The 20,308-nt window shown below is 39.1% G+C and overlaps 1 protein-coding gene across 1 annotated transcript; it reads right to left on the reverse strand.

Moving 5' to 3' along the window:
* Positions 1 to 128: 128 nt before the first annotated feature.
* On the reverse strand, positions 129 to 18,402 carry LOC122870916 (endosome/lysosome-associated apoptosis and autophagy regulator family member 2-like). The gene is made up of 22 exons (XM_044185314.1): positions 18,120 to 18,402; positions 13,904 to 14,024; positions 13,634 to 13,823; positions 13,342 to 13,489; positions 12,792 to 12,881; positions 12,606 to 12,711; positions 12,218 to 12,367; positions 11,151 to 11,239; positions 9,807 to 9,987; positions 8,549 to 8,677; positions 7,753 to 7,843; positions 7,384 to 7,486; positions 7,050 to 7,187; positions 5,855 to 6,127; positions 4,815 to 4,988; positions 4,041 to 4,230; positions 3,861 to 3,957; positions 3,674 to 3,775; positions 3,229 to 3,355; positions 2,180 to 2,358; positions 1,348 to 1,510; positions 129 to 605 (listed from the first exon to the last, which is right to left on the reverse strand). Exons 1-22 carry the CDS (start codon positions 18,225 to 18,227, stop codon positions 534 to 536), a joined length of 3,021 nt encoding a protein of 1,006 aa, XP_044041249.1. The 5' UTR covers positions 18,228 to 18,402; the 3' UTR covers positions 129 to 533.
* Between the last annotated feature and the right edge of the window lie 1,906 nt (positions 18,403 to 20,308).

The raw sequence follows: 20,308 nt of genomic DNA on the forward strand, positions 1-20,308 counted from the left end.
GAATTACAGTTAACAGGAAACCTCCATCCACCTTAATATTATACCTGTGCTTCTCCTACTGTGTCAACATGTCTTACCTGTCACAAGTGACTTGTACTGTATATTAACTCTAAACATCCACACACAAATCCCAAAGTCAAATACGACTTTAATAAAGGTTCATCATTATGACACTGATATAAACACGTGACTCTGAACAAAAAAAACAAACAAAAATACAAAACATACAAAAAAACATTAAAAGCATGTTTCTCTTTCAGTTGCCGCCCTGGTTTATCCATGGCATTAAAGCAGGAGTGTGTTTCCTGTGTATTCTAGGGTCGAGGAGGAAAAGCCATTGTCCAGTTTTTGCCAGCATCCAAGTGGCAAACATTTTCCAGCAAAAACACAGGTCTGTTATTGGTGCCCCCCCCCCCCCCACACACACACACATACAGTGAAGGGGGGGTCACATAAGGAGGAGGGCAGAGACCTTGTCACTGACTGACTGTTCCTCCATTATTTAACTCCTCTCTCTCTCTGTTGGCGTCTGTTTATCCCAGGACCCATCGATCAGACTGGGAGGAGTTCAGCTGCACAGACTCGCTGCTCTCTCCGTCCTGGTGCTGAAAGATACAGATATTCGAGATGACAAATCTATTACTGCACTACAAAACTTACATGTTTAACAGTTGTGGCCCTGGAGAAGTGTTGCCAGGTTGGGTGGTCCGCCCATTGGGGCTACTTTTTAGCCATGCTAGCAGCGTGGCTCTCGGGATGGCAACGTCGGTCTGTCAGTCCACCACTTTGGTCCAGACTGAAATATCTCAACAACTATTGGATGGATTGCCATGAAATGTCATACAGACATTCATGGTGCCCGGAGGATGAATCCTAACGATTTTGGTGATCTCCTGACCTTTTCCGCAGCGCCACCATGAGGTTCACATTTGTGGTTTTGAGTGAAATATCTCGACAACCATTGGATGAATTGCCATGAAAGTTGGTTCACACGTTCATGCCTGCCATCAGGATAACTTTGATGATCCTCTGACTTTTAAGCCACACCACCAAACTAACATGCGTGTTAATGTTTCACTAAAAAAAAAAAAAAATGTATTTCACATTTCCAATCAACTTGTTTCAAGCATTTTCTACAATTAAGTGTTATTTCTTTCTGGTTTTAGTATCACTAAAAAACCAAAGGCTTTAATCTCTGAGAATGAAAGACTTGTCAAAACATGTAAGGAAAGTAGGATTACAACTGAAATGGCCATTAAAGTCTGGGTGTAGAAACTGAATTTGAGTGAAGTGAAGTAAGGCATTATTGGAAAGAACAATACAGTACATGCTCAGTCAGATACACACCTTGTTAGCGATGGCCCGGAGTTTCCCCAGCAGGGAGGGTTTCTGGGTGTAGACCACGTCGTCGTCAGGTTCCTCCCCTTCGGCCAGGGCACAGCTGTCTGCAGCTGGCAGCTCACACTCCTTGTTGGCAGACATCACCAGACGAGAGTATTTGTACTCCAGCCTGACCACAAACCACAGGGACACCGTCATCATGAGACAACATATTATTTGGCGTAGACAACATCCAGTGTGTAGGTGTTTGAAGGCGAATACTAATACTTTTTATAACTGGAAAAGCTGATATTTTATGATAGTAGTGATTCTACCAAACATTTGTTCTTCTAAAATAGCATTTAGACAAAGATAAATCTGAGGGGTCACAAGATGACCGAGGGGATAAAAATAGAAAAAAGTATATTTTTGTAACTCAAAATTGTGTTGTTTTTTTTTCTCACTTTCCTCTAATTTTTTATGATTTGTGAAAACCTAGAAATGTTCACTTCTTCAGACCTCTAAAATGCCGTCAAATGACACAATGTAAGAAGAAAAAACAACTGGTTTGGTTTGATCGCAACTTAAAGAGGTCACAGCCAAAAAGCTTGTGACCCTTATTAACAACCCAAGCTTATATGACTGAAGTAAAAAACAACAAATAAAGTAAAAACATAACTCTGACAATGTTTCTGATATTGTAAATAAAAAATGTGTATTTCTTGAAACAGTCTGAGCCTCATCTGTCACTGACAAACAGCTGTTGACTCCTTTAAATAACAATTCAAGGTGATCACAATGAGTATGTTGGCTTTGGCTGAGATTTGATGGTAGTGTCCGATTGGCAGGTGCCTCTAACCTCTTGTTTTTCTTCCAGAAATAGCAGGTGAGAGAGATGAGCAGCACGGCCACGAAGGCTCCGCCACCAACCCCGACCTTCAGCCACAGAGCGATGGCCTCACACGGAGAGGAGCTTCTAGGAGGCAACGGTACACCTTTGGTGCACAACTTTGGCTCGTTCCACACATACAGAGTTTCCTGGAGAGAGTCGAGGGTGACAGATGGAGAATTTCAAGCAGAGATTTGGCTTCATGAATCAAATAATGGAGCAGAGAGATTTCTGATGAAAAGGTCTGCGTGAGAAGCACGAGGGAGATCTTACAATGTGAAGGAACGACTTGGGTTTAGGATGAAGATTAAATGTTAATCTGGCATCAATTTAGTTTTAGTCCTAACATATAAGTCTTAGTCTAGTTTTAAATGTGAAAATACAACTCGCTAGCTGACTAACTGGAAGAATCTGCTTTATATCACTACCAGGTTTTGGCGCAGGGCCTTCATCAATGTGATTTACTAATTTAATCTAGTTTTACTCAACGAAAAACAATTTAGTTTTAATAAATGGAATTCTTACACTGTTTAGTCTAATTTCAATCATGCAGTTTTGATATGTTTGATATGTTTTTCAAGCTGTATAAAATTTTGTATTGAACCTTTAGTGTTTCATAAAGCACACAGAGAGTTTCTGTAGTGTTTTTGTCTGAGAGAATTATAATAATAGTCTAATAGGAATGATGTAATTAATAATGTAGTAAAATCCAGTTATTTACATGTGAAAAAAAATCTAATTGAGGGTTGGGGTTTGATGGCTTTTTATTGAATCTGAATCTAGTATTATATCTGCATGTTAAACCAGAATCCTTTTGAATCTGTTATCAAATCTGTTTAGGCTACTCCTTAAATAATTTATATACTGTAGATGATATATTTGCTATTTAGCCAAGTGACTACCTGGATGGTTTATACATCTTTAATAATTTCAAATGAGCATAGAGATTCAATAAAGACTTGATCAGAGATTCATTAGACTTATTTTATTTTTGTCAGGAAATGTGATGTGTGTGTTACCTGGACGCCTCCCTTGCACGCCCCCTCTATCTGGTGGTAGTCATCCTCGGCGCAGCGGGGACAGGCGCTGGCGCTCTCCCACAGGAAGTGAAACGTACATCCATCACATGTTCCTGCAGGACACGAGCTGCACAAACACACAGATATCTTATATCAGAAACTTATGTTTCTGGTATGGCATATAGTATTTTCATATTTCATACTATACATTTTAATCAATCAATTAATTAATTAATCAAACTTTTTTTTGTCCCATTGTATTGTACTTAGGGTTAAGGTCCAAAGCCTGTATATGTGCAAAATACATGTATATTTTCATTCAAGTATATAATTTGTTCACACTCATATTAACTAATCTAACCAAAGTACTGAAAACTGAAAATCTTGTTTGTAAAAAACGTTTTGGTAGAAATGAAAACACAATCTCATACACATTATCACCTACCTGGGCACAGAGATTTCTCCTCGTTCAGACTTCTCGGGGTTACAGCGAACGGTGATGACTGAACTGCGACCCTGGTCACACGAGGCCGTTGGCTGCGTTGACCTGAAAGGAAATAAGAACATAGTTAGGACTTAAACACAACCAAAACATTGCAGCACACGCTCTGCCTCTGTCTGTCACACTGTACCTGTAGAAGAAGTTGATGTCTGGAACATCCTTTAAGTTTTCAGGAAAAAGATCTGGTTTAGCATTCACGCCATCCAGGACGGCGTCTACTGTTGCTCCTGAAAAGAGACATAGATATCAAAGCCAACATTACCAGCTAATGATCAGAGAGCCACGTACTGCCATTTAACAAGCGTCATACCGATGAAAGTGTCTGCAAGGCTGATGGACTGGGAGGAAATGGCCATCCTGAAGCCCCGCCCATCTGCTGGGATGATGGTTGATTGACAGATGAAGCTGTCAACTGAGTTGACAAACTGAGCTGGGTCGCTCTGGTCGTCCTTGCTGGACACGTCGGTGACATTATCTGTGCAGACAGCAGCTCTCTTCCCCTGTAGCAAGACACGTACATGCAAATAGCATGGAAATTATATGGCAGTTGCTATGGTTACGTTTGATGCTTTCCTGCAGCTTTTTCAGCACAATGGGGTGACAGGCCTGCATGTGAAATGTTTTTATTTCTTTTCACAATGCAAATAAATCTTCAAAACAAGATATAGTAATTGTTAGTTTGTATTGTAACTGGAATATTTAATGAAGTCTGGTGGAAACACAGCCACAATACACAATATTTGTAAAGAGCTAGTGAAGGAAAGTGAGGTAATGCTGAAAAAAACTTGAATAAATCCAGACACAAGAGGCTCAAAACTGTCATTTCCAGGCAAAATATAATATAACCAAAATAAATAATAAATCCAACATTAAAAATCACTTCTCATTTACCATACATTTTAAATTTTAGGCTTTTAATTTTTAGTGTTGCTTTCATACATAAAATAAAATGTCCGGTTAAAGGTAGGTCAAAGTTAAAAAACAGGATAAGATCTGAAGGATATTGTTTATAAAGAATGACAGTGATACCAAAGAGGATACTAACAGAACTAATATAAGATGATAACAAGTATGTGTGAATTACCTCGTGGCCACACAGGCTAATGTTAAACAGGTGAAGGTACTTTGTGCCTTTAGAGGTGAAACTCGGCCCGATGGTCATCGAGGCCACATCGCTCAGGGGACTGAGGTCAAAGGTCAGCGTACGGTTGTTCTCTGTGTGGGAGAAGGAGCAGTCGCTGTAGCACCGAGAGTGTTCCTGAAAGAAAAGCAAATACATGAACTCTCAACATGCAACATATTAGATGTACTATGGACAGTAACAACTAATGATAAATAAAATAATAAATAGTTTTAATTATTGATTTGCAATATCACATTTCTTGAGCAAGCATGTTGTGATTTCTATTTACTACATTTCTGTTTGATGTAATAATCTGTTATTACTGCTTTATAAAAGTAATAACCTTTTTATTGCTGTAATTTACAGTAAGTTTTTTGTGAGTTAACAGGGTTCTAGTTCCTGGAAACATCATGTCCTCCATAATAACTGTAAATCAACCCCACAGTGGCTTAACACTTCTGGCCCCTGACACCACATTTTGATCCCAAAATCCTCCTACCCTGTGCGAAGTGGACAGATGTCAAGTTTTCATATACATATTTTGTATTTTGTTGTCAGAATCATGGAGAGAGCTCCAAATGGTTCATATAGAAATAATAATATAAAAATCCCCACAAGGACTCTGAACCCCAAGGTTGAGAAACCGTGGCTTAAACAAATCACCACTTATTGATAAAAACCCAGAGTAGGACTGGGTATCAAACATCAATTCTTTTTGGTTTCGACCAAAACATGTATAGTCATCAGATATTCATCAGATAGTTCCTGATTTAAATGAAAACTTTGCGAATTATAGTTCTCGTGTGGCTCTTTGTGTTTCGACAACATTTAACATTTAAAATCTTTGGATTCTTTGGTTTAATGAAAAAAAAAAAGTTTTTTGTAGAAAAACATATTTATAATTCTCAAAGTAAGATATCAAAAAAAGTATTTTAGCATTTAGCATTAGTATAAAAAACATTAAATGATACCCAGTCCTAAGCCAGAGGAGGTCTCCCTACCTTGTTGCTAATACTTCCAGGCCCACAGGCGACACACGCGTCCTGGCCGTAGGTGTGGCGCCCTGCCAGGTGTGTGTTGGGCGGGCACTCCTGGCACCGGTTGGTGTCTCTGTTGATGTAAAAACCAGCAGGGCAGGGAATGCAGGAGGAGCCGGCCCGCTGGGAGTTCTGGGGACCCAGAGCGCAGGCCCGACATGCTGACGCCACCCCATCCAGGACGTTTGTCACACTGATGGAGTACAGCTTCACCATGTCACTGACATAACGACGCATCTGCAAACATACACAGGACAAGGATAGACACATATGCTGAGGTATAAATATGTTCTTGCTATTTAATGAAAGTGCATTTATGGTCACATTTTGTGACATTACTAGAACTGTCTATTGTTTTATGTCAAAGGGACAGTTCACCCCAAAATCAAAAATTAATATTTTTCCCTGTAGTGCTATTTATCCATCTAGATTGTTTTGGTGTGAGTTGCTGAGTTTTAGACCTTGTTGTGAGCAGTTTCATGTAGGAACTGTCAGTAGAAAGAAAATAGTACCTACATGAAACTGGACGTAGAGATTTCTGCCTTTTTTTGAATATAATGGAACTGACTATATGGCACTCGGCTTGTGATGCTCAAAGCACCAAAAAAATACATTTGAAAAACTTAACAGCAATGTCTCTTTCCAGAAATAATGACCCGGTTACTCAAGATAATCCACAGAGCTTGTTGTGAGGCTGATGGGAATCTCTTAAGTTTTGCAGGTAGTATTGGTAAAACTGTAAATTTTAAGCTGATGATGCCACTAAATTAGAAATTAAGGAATCACAAAAGTGATAACAATGTTAAATGTCTGTACCAAATTTCATGCAACCCATCCAATAGTTGTCAAGACATTTCAATAAAAGCCAAAAATTTCAACCTCATGGTGGCACTAGAGGAAAAGTCAGGGTATCAGTAAAGTCATTAGAATACATCCTCAGAGGACCATGAATGTCTGTACAAAATTTCATGGCAATCCATCTGATAGTAGTTGAGATACTTCAGTCTGGACCAGAGTGGTGAAATGCTAGCATGGCTAAAAATATCAATGTTTCTTGAGTATCTGAAAACACAATTGTATAGAAGAACAAATTAGTACTGAGAATGACATGCACAGGCATTAAATTAAAGTGAATACGGTACTTTGTATGTTTACGTACGTCCAGAGCATGGTTCGTCCTCTGGAAGGCCCATGTATATGTGACAGAGGCGTTCCTGGTCATGCTGTGTGAGTATGACTGTTTCCCCTTACTGCCTTCCCAGGACTCCACCACTGTGGTGCTCTTCCTGTTCACATCCTGCAGGGGGCGTCACAGTTAAACAGTTAAATGGGAAAATATGGGTTGGATTACCGAACAACAATATTCTGAATACTGTAATTAAGCTGGACCACAGTGAGACAAAAGTGACTATTCTGGCTCGCTGGTAAAATTAGTCACATAATTACTACCTTCTGCTCCAAACACACATTAACACACACAATCAAGCACACACCATCATGAAGTAGAGCTCACAGTCAGCAGAGCAGATGGTCTCAAACACAAAGGTTATCTGGCCAAACTCACTACCGGTCATCCCTGACAGTGAGGCTGGGACCCTGCCACAAAAACACAAACAGATATTTAGATACACTTTTAACATGATCCCACAAACATATTCATTGTGTTCACACAGAAATACGGTATTGTTAAAGTGGATTTTAGCAGGCAACTACTTCCTACTAAAACCTGTTTTTCTCTAAGACAGCGGAGAGATGATGAGATCTCTTGATTTTATCTTTCTATGGTGACCAGACTTGGATAGATAAATCTAAATCTCACACAGCAAACAATTACATTTCCCTACACAGCTACACATACTCACTTGAAGCCAGGCACATGCAGGCTGAGGATGAGATAGTCATTATCTGAACTACCTGCTCCACTGCGAATGTGGTCCCCTGCAACCTCCCATCCTGATGAACAACAGACATGATGCATTCACATTACAGCTCACTGATTCTGGATTACAGATCTGTGCACATATGTTGCTATTTTATTACATTATCCAAAAGTGGCTTGGATGTAAGAGGCAACAAGTGCTTTTACTGTATGTCAATGGTGATTTCAGGTGGACAGAAAACATATAGGTTGAGAAAACAATCTCACCACAAAGATACATTTAGTAGCTGTTCTGGAGCTTTCGATCATATCACATGATCTTCATCAGCAGATGGAGTTTGGGAAGTTTTAAAAGGTCCTTAAACGTCTCTGACAAATCTACATTGCCTTGACAACTGGGGAAAGTCAATTTGCTGATGAAGATCATGTGATATGATTGAAAGCTCCAGAACAGCTACTAAATGGACCATGTGATGAGACTGTTTTCTTTACTGCTGTTTCCAAGGTCAAGAATGAACTTTGAACTTCAGACAGTTAGTAGACAGTAGGTAGTTAGTTAGATGATATTTTAATTACTTAGTAGGTCATTGTTAGTTAGTTAGTTAGTTGGTAACTTAGTGTAGCTTAGTAGGTAATTAGTTGTTTGTTACTTAGTATGTAGATAGTGGGTAGTCTGTCACATTTCACAAATTTCGTTCTAAATCGACTGTAAATTACTTTGTGAGGTGTGAACATTTCCTTCGTGCTTCAGTAACACGCTTCAGTGTTGTTGTGCTCACCATTCATGTCGTCACACTTGGAGTTGCCCACGTTGAAACAGGAAGTCTTCATGTTGGAAGGCAGCACGTTCCACCATTTATACTCGTAACCTAACACTGGCTCTGTACCTGCAGGGCACTCAGTGCACACTGGTGCACACACACACACACACACACACACACACACACACATACATACACAAGCTTCATTTAGATACAACAATGACATTTTCCTCCTTGGTAAAACATTATTATTCAATTACTATTAATTGAATTGATACTGGGAAGGAGTGTAACAGGAAGTCCATACTTAGAATAGAGTCATAAAATAGACTTCAGTATTGGGTGCTATATAGAGCTGCAACAATTCATGATATTTTTTCAAGCAAAAATGCTGAACATTTGTTGATTCCAGCTTCTACAATGTGAGGATTAAATGCTGTTTTGTTATATATCATATACTGTATAACAAAAGCAAAAGCATTAAATCCTAAACTAACTGATAATTAACTGAATATCTCTGGGTTTTGAACTGTCGGTTGAATAAAACAGGACATCTCCCTTTGCTGCAGATACTTTATAGACCAAACAATTAATCACTTAATCGAGAAAATAATCGCCAGATTAATTGATAATGGAAATAATCACTCGTTGCAGCGCTAGTGCTATGGAAAGACCTTTAGTATTTGTGCAAAGGTGCAGCCTGTGTTTTCCTTATGCGTGTATATACAATGTACGCAATGTGCACATATATATACTGCATATATATATCCAAGTACATGTGTGCATGCATATCTTTCTTTATTTGTGTTCTGTTTTGTAATTTACAAATTAGAAAATGTCTTTATCCATCCATTTTCTACCGCTTGGTCCCGTTAGGGGTCGCGGGTGACTGGAGCCTATCCCAGTGACAGTGGACAGACAACCATTCACTCTCACATTCATTCAATACGGGCAATTTAGAGTTATCAATTAACCTACACATGCATGTCTTTGGACGGTGGGAGGAAGCCGGAGAACCCGGAGAGAACCCACGGTAACACGGGGAGGACATGCAGACTCCACCCAGAGAGATTGTGTGATGTTGGTCTGGTCCGGGAATCGAACCCACGAACCCACGATCTCCTTATTGGGAGGCAGGAGCTTTACCAATTAGTAAATGTGTGCTCCCCGAAAATAACTGATAGTTGATTTTCCTTAGGTAAATACAGATTAAAAAGCTCCAGTTATATCAATACAGCACCAGTGGCCAGGTGTGGACAGGTGTGAGCAGGTTTACCGTAGGTGCCGTTTGAGTGGGTTCCAGGTGGGCAGGGTAAACAGGTGGAGTCGTTGCTGTTGTAGTAGCCGGGGTTGCAGGGAGGACAGGGCTCTCTCTGCCCCGTTGCAGGCAGCTCCATGGCCCCTGTGATGTTCTCCACACAGATTTTTGGTTCCACCCAACGATACAACACCTGCGTCTGTAACCGACAAAGCCACAGAGGTTATGATCAGGGGTGGAAAGTATTTTAGTCTAATAGAGGGGCTTTATGTTGCTCAAATAATCTTTTTTTAAATGTACTTGAAGTAATAGAACCTGAGATACATACAAATGGACAATAAAGCTTCAAATATTCAAACAATATCAACAATAGAGGGGTGTGTTTCTTTTCTGGTCTTTAACAATCATCACTCTTACTCAACACTTTCAGAGATGTAAATGAAAACAGGCTAAGGTCATGGATTAGTGCCAAGGAAGCTGATTTAGGATCAGATGACATGCGAAGTGCTCACTAAGCTATTCATCATTTCCTTTCTCATCACATTCTGTGACTTCTCTAGTTTCTGATACAATGCCCAGAGAGAGCTGACAAAACATCTTCACTGTTTATAATCAATTTAAATGTGATGCAGTAAAACAAGCAGCATTATCCTCCTGTATGAATAAGCAGTGGGCTAAGGATACATGAACAGCATCATTCATTATATGTTCTTTTGTTAAGTGTAAATATTAGACCAAATGAAAGATAAACAGAAATTTTCATGCTGATCATGTCTTAAATATAAAACTAATCATGGGTGGCTTATATGTATGTAGTCAAAAGTCAACATATTTCCAAATTGTCTGGTTTCATTTGGATTATTTTGCTTTATTTAAGTATATTAAACCTAGAAATTCAAACTAAAAACAACTTAATTGTCAACTAATCTCTGACAACTTATCAAATACTACCTTAAAACTCATTAATTTACACAGTATGTTTTCCTTATGCGTGTATATACTATGTATGCATCTGTGTACATCTGTGTGTGTATATATATCCAAGTACATGTGTGTATGCATCTTTTCTTTTGTTCTGTATGTTTTTATCTTTATTTGTGCTCTGTATTTGTCTTTATATCAAATGAACTAAAAAATAAAGATAAAAATATTTTGTCATTTATGATGACTGCATGTGTCTTCTGCACACCAATTAGTATGTGTGCGTCCCTAAAATAACTGATAATTAAGGCACATGTGAATGTGTGGAACTGTGTGAGCATGAAGCAATAGAAGGAGGGTATGTTTGTAAGTCAGTGTGTCTGTCCTTGTGTATTAAAAAGGTGAGGATGTGTGTGTGTGAAATGTGAGGATGCTGCTGACCTTTCCTTCGCTGTCGCAGGCTGTGTGGATCTGGAAGTAATCCTTCTCTGAGCACGGTGGCCTCGCCTTACATTCAGCCCATCCCTCATCTGAGAGAGGAGTCGAAAACAGAGGAGAACAAAGGAGACGTGATGATCCAGTTCACAGTGATGCAGAAAAAACATGCACAACCAGAATGTGACGTCTGTTACTCCACAGAAGAGAATGTAAAGCTTTAAAGGTCAACATGAATCTTTTTATTTTCTAATGAAACATCATACAGCAAAGTCAATAGCAAAGATCAGCCAATATAGCAGCAGCAGAACAATCAACATAAATGTTCTATCTTTTTATTCAATTTTAAAATATTTTTGAAATATTTGTGTTTTTACTTATTTACAATGAGTTATATTTACAGTTATAGTTGGAAATATAATTTAGCTCTCCTTTCCTATTTTATATACTTTTTTATATACTTTGTTCTATTCTGTTGTTTTATTATATTCTAATTTAAAATATTTTTATATTTGACTATACATTTTCTGTGGGTGTAGCGTGGAGAGGGCAACAACTATATTTCATTGTGCAATTCTATATTGTATAATGACAATAAAGCTGAACCTTGACCTTGACCTAATGTCATAATTTAATAGTAAACACCATTATTCAATTATTAAATAACCTCCCATAGTACATATATTTGTCACAAACCTTTAATAACCAAATTTGAGGGATTATATAAAAAGGTTTGTTTATAAGTGAGTACAAAAGTACTATTAGCCTATATAGCTTTTGTGATATTTCTTACTTTCAAATATTAGCATGATATTAGCCTTACAAATACCATATCACACCAGCTCTATTACGTTGCATTAAACTACTGTAAGGTAGATGAGGATTGGCTGATGTAACGCAAAAAGGTAGGTCACTAGGTATACCACCTTCTTCTTTACCACTTCTCACTGGATCTAATTAAGCCAACAACAGAACCAACAACAGAACCACAGCTCGAAAGAGTGCAGTTATTGCGACAACTACTCTGAGGGTAATGGCACATCGTTGCATACTGTTGTTGCATGTGTACATACGTGAGTAGTGGTGTTCAGGGCAGCGTGTACAGGAGGACGCGTCCTTTATGGAGAAGGTGTTGCTGGGACACGGCTCACAGGATGAGGAGCCGGGCGCCGAACTGAACCAGCCGGGCTGGCACGGAAAACACTCTGATGTGTAGGCTACCCCTGTGTTGACATAAAGTAGCAGCACAACATGCACACACACACACACACACACACACACACACACACACACACACACACACAAAAAGTCATTTTTTACCTTTTAAAATTAAAGTGGAGAGCAATTTATACCTGAGAAGGGATCTTTGGAATTTATCTCTACGTATTACATCCGTCACAAATGTAAAATAGTATTGTTGAGTTCATAAATGCCTTATTGTGTGTTTGAGTTATGCTTTACCCTCTATTTGGATGTTCTTGAGCAGCACAGGTTTGACCATCTTCCCTCCAACCAGGATGCCAGTGGTTCTCCAATACAGGATGTTTGTACCGGACTTCAGATTCACCTAAAACAAAAAAGGACACAGTGAAGCACACACAAACTATAATGCTGTCCCTACTAACACAAGCACAACCAGATACTCACTGTGTGTGTGTCCCATTCTCCATTGTTAGTGACTTTAATCCACTTCTGGTCATCAGTCTGGGCCATTTCCTGACACTGCTCGTTCTGGACCTGAACACATGTTGACATGAAAAAACAGTGATAAACCTCCACTAATTCATTTGCTATTACTGTAAACCGGGGTATAGGGGTGGGCAATATGGCCAAAATCTTCTATCACGGTATATGTAATTTTACAGACATGAAGCGTATTTCCCAAAATGTCTCGCTATTTCTTGAATTTACTCTTTCTTTTAAGATGGAAAAGCTTCTGAAATAGTATTTAGACACTCAATGCACCCTAAAACTCTTCATAAATTAAATAACTTGGCAGTTTATTAAAGCAGTTTTAGGCAGATTTAACCGCAACTGTTAAGGAAAATCCGGGATGATTTTTGTGGCATAAAAGTAATAATAAAATCCTATTTACCAACTACGAACAAGGAGGAATGTCAGATGAAGCCAATAGTGAATATGAATATATGAATATAACAGAATATATTATATGTAGGAAGCAATGAGAGGTGCTTACATAGAACTCAAAGAAGATGTTGTTGTCGGGGTACTGGTAGGTGAAGGAAACTGAGCCCTTTTTCTCCAGATGGACGGCGTAAACCAAAGAAACTGTACACTCATCGCGGTTCGACTCCAGATACACACCCTGTGGCGTCCATGAAGAGCTGCAGCACGGACAAAACACACTCAGCAAAACTATGGCTGTATACTGTATTTTTAGTTGTATACTCAATTTAATACATCTGTACTTAACTCCCTGTGTATCTGTCTAACCTGTGGGAATGAGTGTTTGTGAGTGTCTGTGTCACCTGTTACAGGCCTGAATATCCTCTCCATTCGGCCCAGGGTCCAAGAAGCTGGCCATGCTAGTGAAGCCCGCAGGGATGGCGTCCCATTGGTCAAAACGGAGGCCGCTGCCCAGCGAATAGGAGCCGGCCGCACACGGTGTGCACTGCTGCGTGGTCATCTCTAAAAACTTCCCAGCCGGACAGGAGAAGGCTGTGAGACAGTGAGGAAAAGAGGGTCTTATTGACATGTGAATACACACACAGATATAAACACACACTGGCAGCACTTACAGCAATCTGTTCCTCTGATCGGAGGTGGAAGGTCTGAGCAGGAGCCTGGACTGAGAGGGATGGCGACCCTCCATCGTGACCCTGTGCTGTCACACTCTGTGTACTGGTAGTAGTAGTCTGTCTGCAGAGCACACATACAGACACATACAATGATCAATACACCATCCAATTCACTTTGGTCCAGACTAATATATGTCAGCAACTATTTGATAGCTTAACATTAAAGATTGTACAGACATTTATCTTTGATTTTGGTGATCCCCTGACTTTTCATCTAGCGCCAACATCAGGTCAAAGTTTGTAATTGTCCAACACCTGCAAAACTAATGGCACAGGGCTGCCAACTCTCACTCACTGACCGTGAGACTCATGCAACTGACACTTTTCACACGCTCTCACACCCATTTTCACACGCAGTGAAAAACAAATTTATAACTGATAACGCTGCAGCGCGACAATAAAATCAATGCTTGACAACCCTCCAGATTCTCCTGAGAGTCCCATTTTTCAATGCCCACTTCCCCGCTGTCCTCCTGACTACACATTTCGACTTCATAAATTCACTAGAATGCAGGAAAACAGTCTCTGAAATTAACAGTTTTCTGGGGGAAGTTCTCCAGATACCCTGGTTAGGTTTGGTCTTCCGATTTAGGCTATGATGTCTGGAGGTTGGCAAGTATGCTGATCAACCTTACTTATTCATCATTGACCATAATTATTGACTTGGCTTTTCATCTATAAATGCTTTAAAATTGTGAATTTGGCTGCTGAACGTTTTAAACAAAAATTAGTTCACCGATTAGTTCACTTTGTGTTTAGTGCTAATTAGTAAATTAGTAAATGTTAGATTCTAACACGCTAAACTAAGATGCTATGGTGAACATGGTAAACATTATACCTGCTAAACATCAGCATGTTAGCATTGTCATTGTGAGAATGTTAGCATGCTGACGTTAGCATTTTTAATTTTTTACATCATTATTACCGTTTATCACACCCTCACCACTGCAAATAAAGACCCAAGCACAGACACAACAAAACCCTCACACATGACTTGCTGCGAGCATGAAGCTGATTTCATATGAAAACAAAAGCTGGTCATACAAAAGGGAAGATTGGAGGGTTGAGAGCGTGTCGAGGGTAAAAGTGGTGGCTGACCCTGATCACCACGGCAACCAACCGCTGGAACACTAATGGTCCATTAACAGCAGGACAGCAGGTCATCTATACAGTCGCTTCTTTCCAGGGACTGCTGCTTGTGACATTATGCTCATCATTTGAACTGATTGAACATTCATTTAGAAGACCATTTTGCCCAAAGCAAGTTATTATGAGTGCTTTTAAGCTCCATAGGAAAAAGACCTACATGTAATAGATAATTTGGAGCAAGAGTTTTTGTTATTTTTAATGTAATAAACCTAATACATTACAGATTAGAGACTTGCTGGTTTCAACATATTTAATTTCCCCCCCAACTGTCTTTGAACATGTTTGGTTTTGTTTCTGTTTTTCTGTTATATTATATATCCTATAATATCTTATTTTTCCTTTGATATTTATTTAATACAACATTTTGGTCTAAACAACCTTCAGCAGGTATATAATTTAGACCAAAACATTGTATGAAATAAATATCAAATAAAACAGCACTAAACAAGAAAGTGTGGACAAGTTTTGCACTTTTATTCAAGTTTTGTAGCCCACTGATGCACCTGCCACACACTCATGAGTGCAAATATATTTTATTATGCTTTTGAGAAAAATGGTAGATAAATGCACTTTATTAGAGGATAAGTTTAACATTTTGGGAAATATGCTTATTTGCGTTCTTGCCATGAGTTAGATGAGAAGATTGATACTATTCTCATATCTGTACGTAAATATGAAGCTACCACCAGCAGCCAGTTAGCTTAGCTTAGCATAAAGACTGGAAACAGTTGAAAAACAGCTAGCCTGTGTCCAAAATTATTATTGCTATTTAATAGTATATTTTTAGCCATAGTGGTATTTAGACGTAGACAAGCAGCTTTAATGTTGGTATTCAATGTCTCGTACTTGCTCCTACTCATTTTACTTTTGAATATCTCAATGTCAACGACTTTTAATCTGTTTTCTACTTTATGCAATTCTTGCAGAATTAAGGCAGCAAAGCCTGTAAGTAGGGCTTGCTTTGTACTTTTAATGTGACTTCCTTTGAGTCCACAGCCTGGCTCTGGCAGATCTCCATCTCCTCCCCCAAACCTGCTGTTCAACCGGACAGACAAACCAGCAGAGCGTGCAGGCAGCTGACTGCAGCAGAGCACTGACATCTACAGGAAGCAGCAGCTAATTAAACTGGAACAATCGCAGAAATGACCTGCGATGTGTGTACGGGGGAATTAATCAGAGACAGAGATGGTTTGCAGATGCAGGATGTGTGTGTGTGTCTGTGTGTGCAGTACAGATAAGCTTGAGCTCTTTTAAATGACTTATCACCTCTCTGCAACAACACAAATGGCCATTCATGCTGCACCCCCACCTACACATACAAACATACAAATGGTGCACTGCCAGATTCACCTGCTGTCTCTTTCTGTGTAACATGGACAAACAAAAGGGCTGTGCTAATGTGTTGACAGTGGGGGGAAAAGGTGATACTGATGAAAAAGGACATGGGCTAATGTGTTTCGCTGGTCTCCCGGGTGACTCACGCCGGTTGTCATGGAGACTGATGAGAAGGGGGACAGGGGAGAAAATTCAGCGCCATGGCAAGCCATCCTCTGAGTCAGGAGATTGTAGGACTAGTGGTTTTGGGATTTGTGTAGACAACAGGAAAGATGGACTCTAATCTTTTTGGCCTGCTGATAGCTAATATTTTGTATTGAATGTTTGAGGCCAAAAGCGCTCTTAAAACATCCAGAAAATTACAAAAATTCACCTGGAAATGTTATTCTTGTCAGGGTGGAAAAAGCTGTCTAAACCTGCATCTCTGCAGACACAGACACCGCCACACACTTCTAGTGGATCATAAGTGATGAGTGAGAGGGATTATTTTTGTGTGAGTATATACATTTTTTTTTTAATTTCTGTTTTAGGAAAATCCTACTTATTCTGCCTTTAAAGTATATTTTGATGCTAATACTTTTGTACAAATTTGAATGCAGGCCTTTTACTTGTAACAGAGTATTACTACACTGTGGTATTGGTACTTTCCACCTCTGCTACGCCCACTGTGGAAATACTGGGCTAGCAGCCGGTTAGCTTAGGTTAGCATAAAGACTGAAAGCAGGGGGAAACAGCTAGTCTGACTCTGTCTGAAGGCAACAAAATCCACCAACCAGCACATCTAAAGTCACTAATTAACACCTAACATCTTGTTTCTTTAATCCATACAAAACCAAAGTGTAAAAACTACATGTAGTTGGAGGTTATGTGCTAGCTAGACTGTTTCTTGGCCGGAAGCAGTGACTTTGCCATGAGGTTGCCAGGCAACCAGCGGTGGATTACCGTTGGACTGGACCGTTGGTTTTTCCCACTCTTTATGCTAAGTTAAAATAACCGGCTGCTAGCTGTATTGAATTATTATTATTTTCTAGTCTAACTTTGGGCAAGATAGCTAATAAGTGTTTCCCAAATTCCTCCTATTTTTTTTACATAAATTGCGGTAAAATGTGGATGTTAATTTAAAATTGAACTAAACAATTGAGCTTTTTTACACGGCATTAAGAGAGATAAAATATGCTGTAATTGCTCTGCTAGGAGAACAAAAAACCCTGACAGCACTGCCCGGTTCCCTCTCCGCGGATAATCCTGGCCCGGCTGGCCGGCAGGAGGCTGCCCAGAGGAGGGATGGAGGCCAGCAGACAGCGTCATCATGGAGCGTGTTTATGGTCAACATGAACCGCATTTTAAGAGGCGTGAAGAGGACCGTGTGTTGAGCCAATACAAAGCTGGAAAACGACTTGCAGTAATAGTGTTTTTATTTTATTTTATTGTGCGTTAGGAGAAGTATTTTGGATCTAATCTGGTTGTTTGATTGTACAAGCATGGCCATTTCCTTGATTTGATCACCGCATTAAAATAGGAGATAAACAATTTCTAGATGAGAATAATGATTAAAAAAAGAATCATTAAGACCCTGATTTTTTCCTCTTAAAAAGCAACATCAAGGCTACTACACACCTGTAGTGCTACAGAATACTAGGAGATAATATTAATAATATTAAAGCGCACTCACCTCATCGCACGGCCGCAGCTCTCTGTCTGCGGACACGGATGATGTGTGAGCGGTGATGATGAGTAAAAGGCAGCGGGGGAACCAGGAGGCCCACACCTGCTCCCGCATCCTCAGCTCGGATCACAAACAGCCGGCTGTCCGCTGCCTAGAGCCAGAAACATGAAACAGGCCGAGCGGTGAGTGTTTGTGTGGTGGTGTCCCAGTCATTGATGCCTCCTGCCTGCCTGTCCGTCTCTCACTCCCCCTCCACCCACCCACCATCAAGACAATAGCGATACTTCCGGTCCCGGCTTTCAAATTAAAACAGTCCTGTTTTTCCTAGAATAAAGAGTGAGAATTAAGATTTCTTAAGCTCTTTAATTTCTTTATTATTTGCTATTTTCTATTACTGATTATTATATTATTTATGATCACTTCCTGTGTTTTAAGTAGCATAACTTTATTCTTTATTTTTTATTCTGCAGGCTTTTGCAACGTGTAATTATTGTTTAAGAAAGGTGCTAGGCTGTATAAAAATGATAATACTCGTATATATATTCTTTTTATTATGTTTAATTTATGATTCCAGTGAGAATTTGAACATTTTTGCTGCTAAGTACTAATAAACAGAAAGGATAAGATGACTAATCAGTTAGTTGATCCACAGAAAATTAATGGGCAACTATTTTATTCATAGTTTCAAGCAAAAAAGCCAAACATTTCCTGATCTCACCTTCACAAATGCTAGGATGCTTTAGGCATTTTTAAGTATCATCACGTCACATTTTATAGATGTATAGATTAATCGATTAAACAAGGGAATAATCCACAGATTAATCAATAATGAAAATAATTGCTAATTGCAGCCCCAATCCTCATAGCTGACTTTTGTCAAGTTCAAATATTTTTATCTTTATTTTTTTTAATTTGTAACATTAAACATGAATGTTACCATTTAATGTATTGTACCAGAGTTAGCTTAAAGCTAATTTTCATCTGTATCTGCATGCATAAACTAATTTCTAGAACATAAGATAAGAATTTATTGTTTGCCCTACAGTATACAGTATTTATCCCCAGAAACTGCATTATTAGACCCTGAAGTGACTCTAAAAGTGGAAAATAAAAACTATTTGCTGTTATTGATAAAAGTGGGTAAAGTGAGTAAAAACTTAACACATCACACTTGAACAATTTCTCTGATTGGACATGTGAATTGAAATTAAAGTGGCCTCATACAGTTACAAGTTTCATTCTTTGCGTTAGCTGTTTTAGGAGCACTCTTTGTCATATAAGGGATGGATAACACTGACTGACTGATGATGACGACTCCTTCAACAAAAGACCAATATATCACAGTCAATATTTTTATCTCAAGCTCTGTGCTTTTATTTTGAAGGCACCTCCGCCTGTCTCAGTCTGTTTAATTATTTGTAGCTTCACTTCTCTCTCAGCTAAACCTTCACTCAGACAGTGACGCAACACACGTTATCTTGATTGACAGCTGGAGATAGACAACGGGCCTGCTGGCTGCAGAGCTTATTATAACTCTGCACTCACAGGAGTACGAGCTTGAGGGTAACACTGTAATTGTGAGAGATCGCATGCAAGACAATGCAGTTTAGGTTAAAAAGGATGATGATTTTTTGCATCACAATAAGTATAAATCCATGTTCAGATATATATATTTTTAAAAATGATCCTAAAAAATCTCCTGCATCCACTGCCATTTGCAACCAAAGCTTCCAAACCCACCTATAATGAATGCTTCCATATGTAAGTAATTTTAGATTTAGAGGATTCCCTGTTTCTGAGCCATGCCAAACCAGTGGACTCACACCAATGGTTCTCAAGCTGCAAGTTTTACTGCCTCGCTGTGTCCCTATGTAGAAAAAAATGAGGATTTCAAATTAATATTTAAGACAAGGTAAGGCAAGTTTATTTGTATAGCACCTTTCGAACACAAAGTGATTTAAATAAGACATAAAGCAACATTTAAAAGAGAATAAGCTAGCTTGAGAATAAAATAATGCATACATGCAACGTTTCTGACTCCAGTATATTCTCTTTGCTTGCAATAAAGATGGACAAAACACCTCTCAACTATACTAGACTGCAGATGATCCCATCAACTGTTTGAACATTAAATCACACACTCTGCATTGAGACAGGGAATATCAAAACAGAGTTGACCCACAGGTACACCTGCA

Source organism: Siniperca chuatsi, linkage group LG23 (assembly GCF_020085105.1).
Source record: "Siniperca chuatsi isolate FFG_IHB_CAS linkage group LG23, ASM2008510v1, whole genome shotgun sequence".
Lineage (NCBI taxonomy): Eukaryota > Metazoa > Chordata > Actinopteri > Centrarchiformes > Sinipercidae > Siniperca > Siniperca chuatsi.

What these genes read in the sequence shown, in the direction of transcription:
- LOC122870916 (XM_044185314.1), bottom strand. Translation starts at nt 18,227, where the DNA reads ATGCGGGAGCAGGTGTGGGCCTCCTGGTTCCCCCGCTGCCTTTTACTC. An exon ending in CTGCATGTGCCTGGCTTCAA is followed by an intron (nt 7,487 to 7,752) that starts GTGAGTATGTGT and finishes TTTTTGTGGCAG; the next exon opens with GGTCCCAGCCTCACTGTCAG. An exon ending in CCTTGCAGACACTTTCATCG is followed by an intron (nt 3,958 to 4,040) that starts GTATGACGCTTG and finishes GTCTCTTTTCAG; the next exon opens with GAGCAACAGTAGACGCCGTC.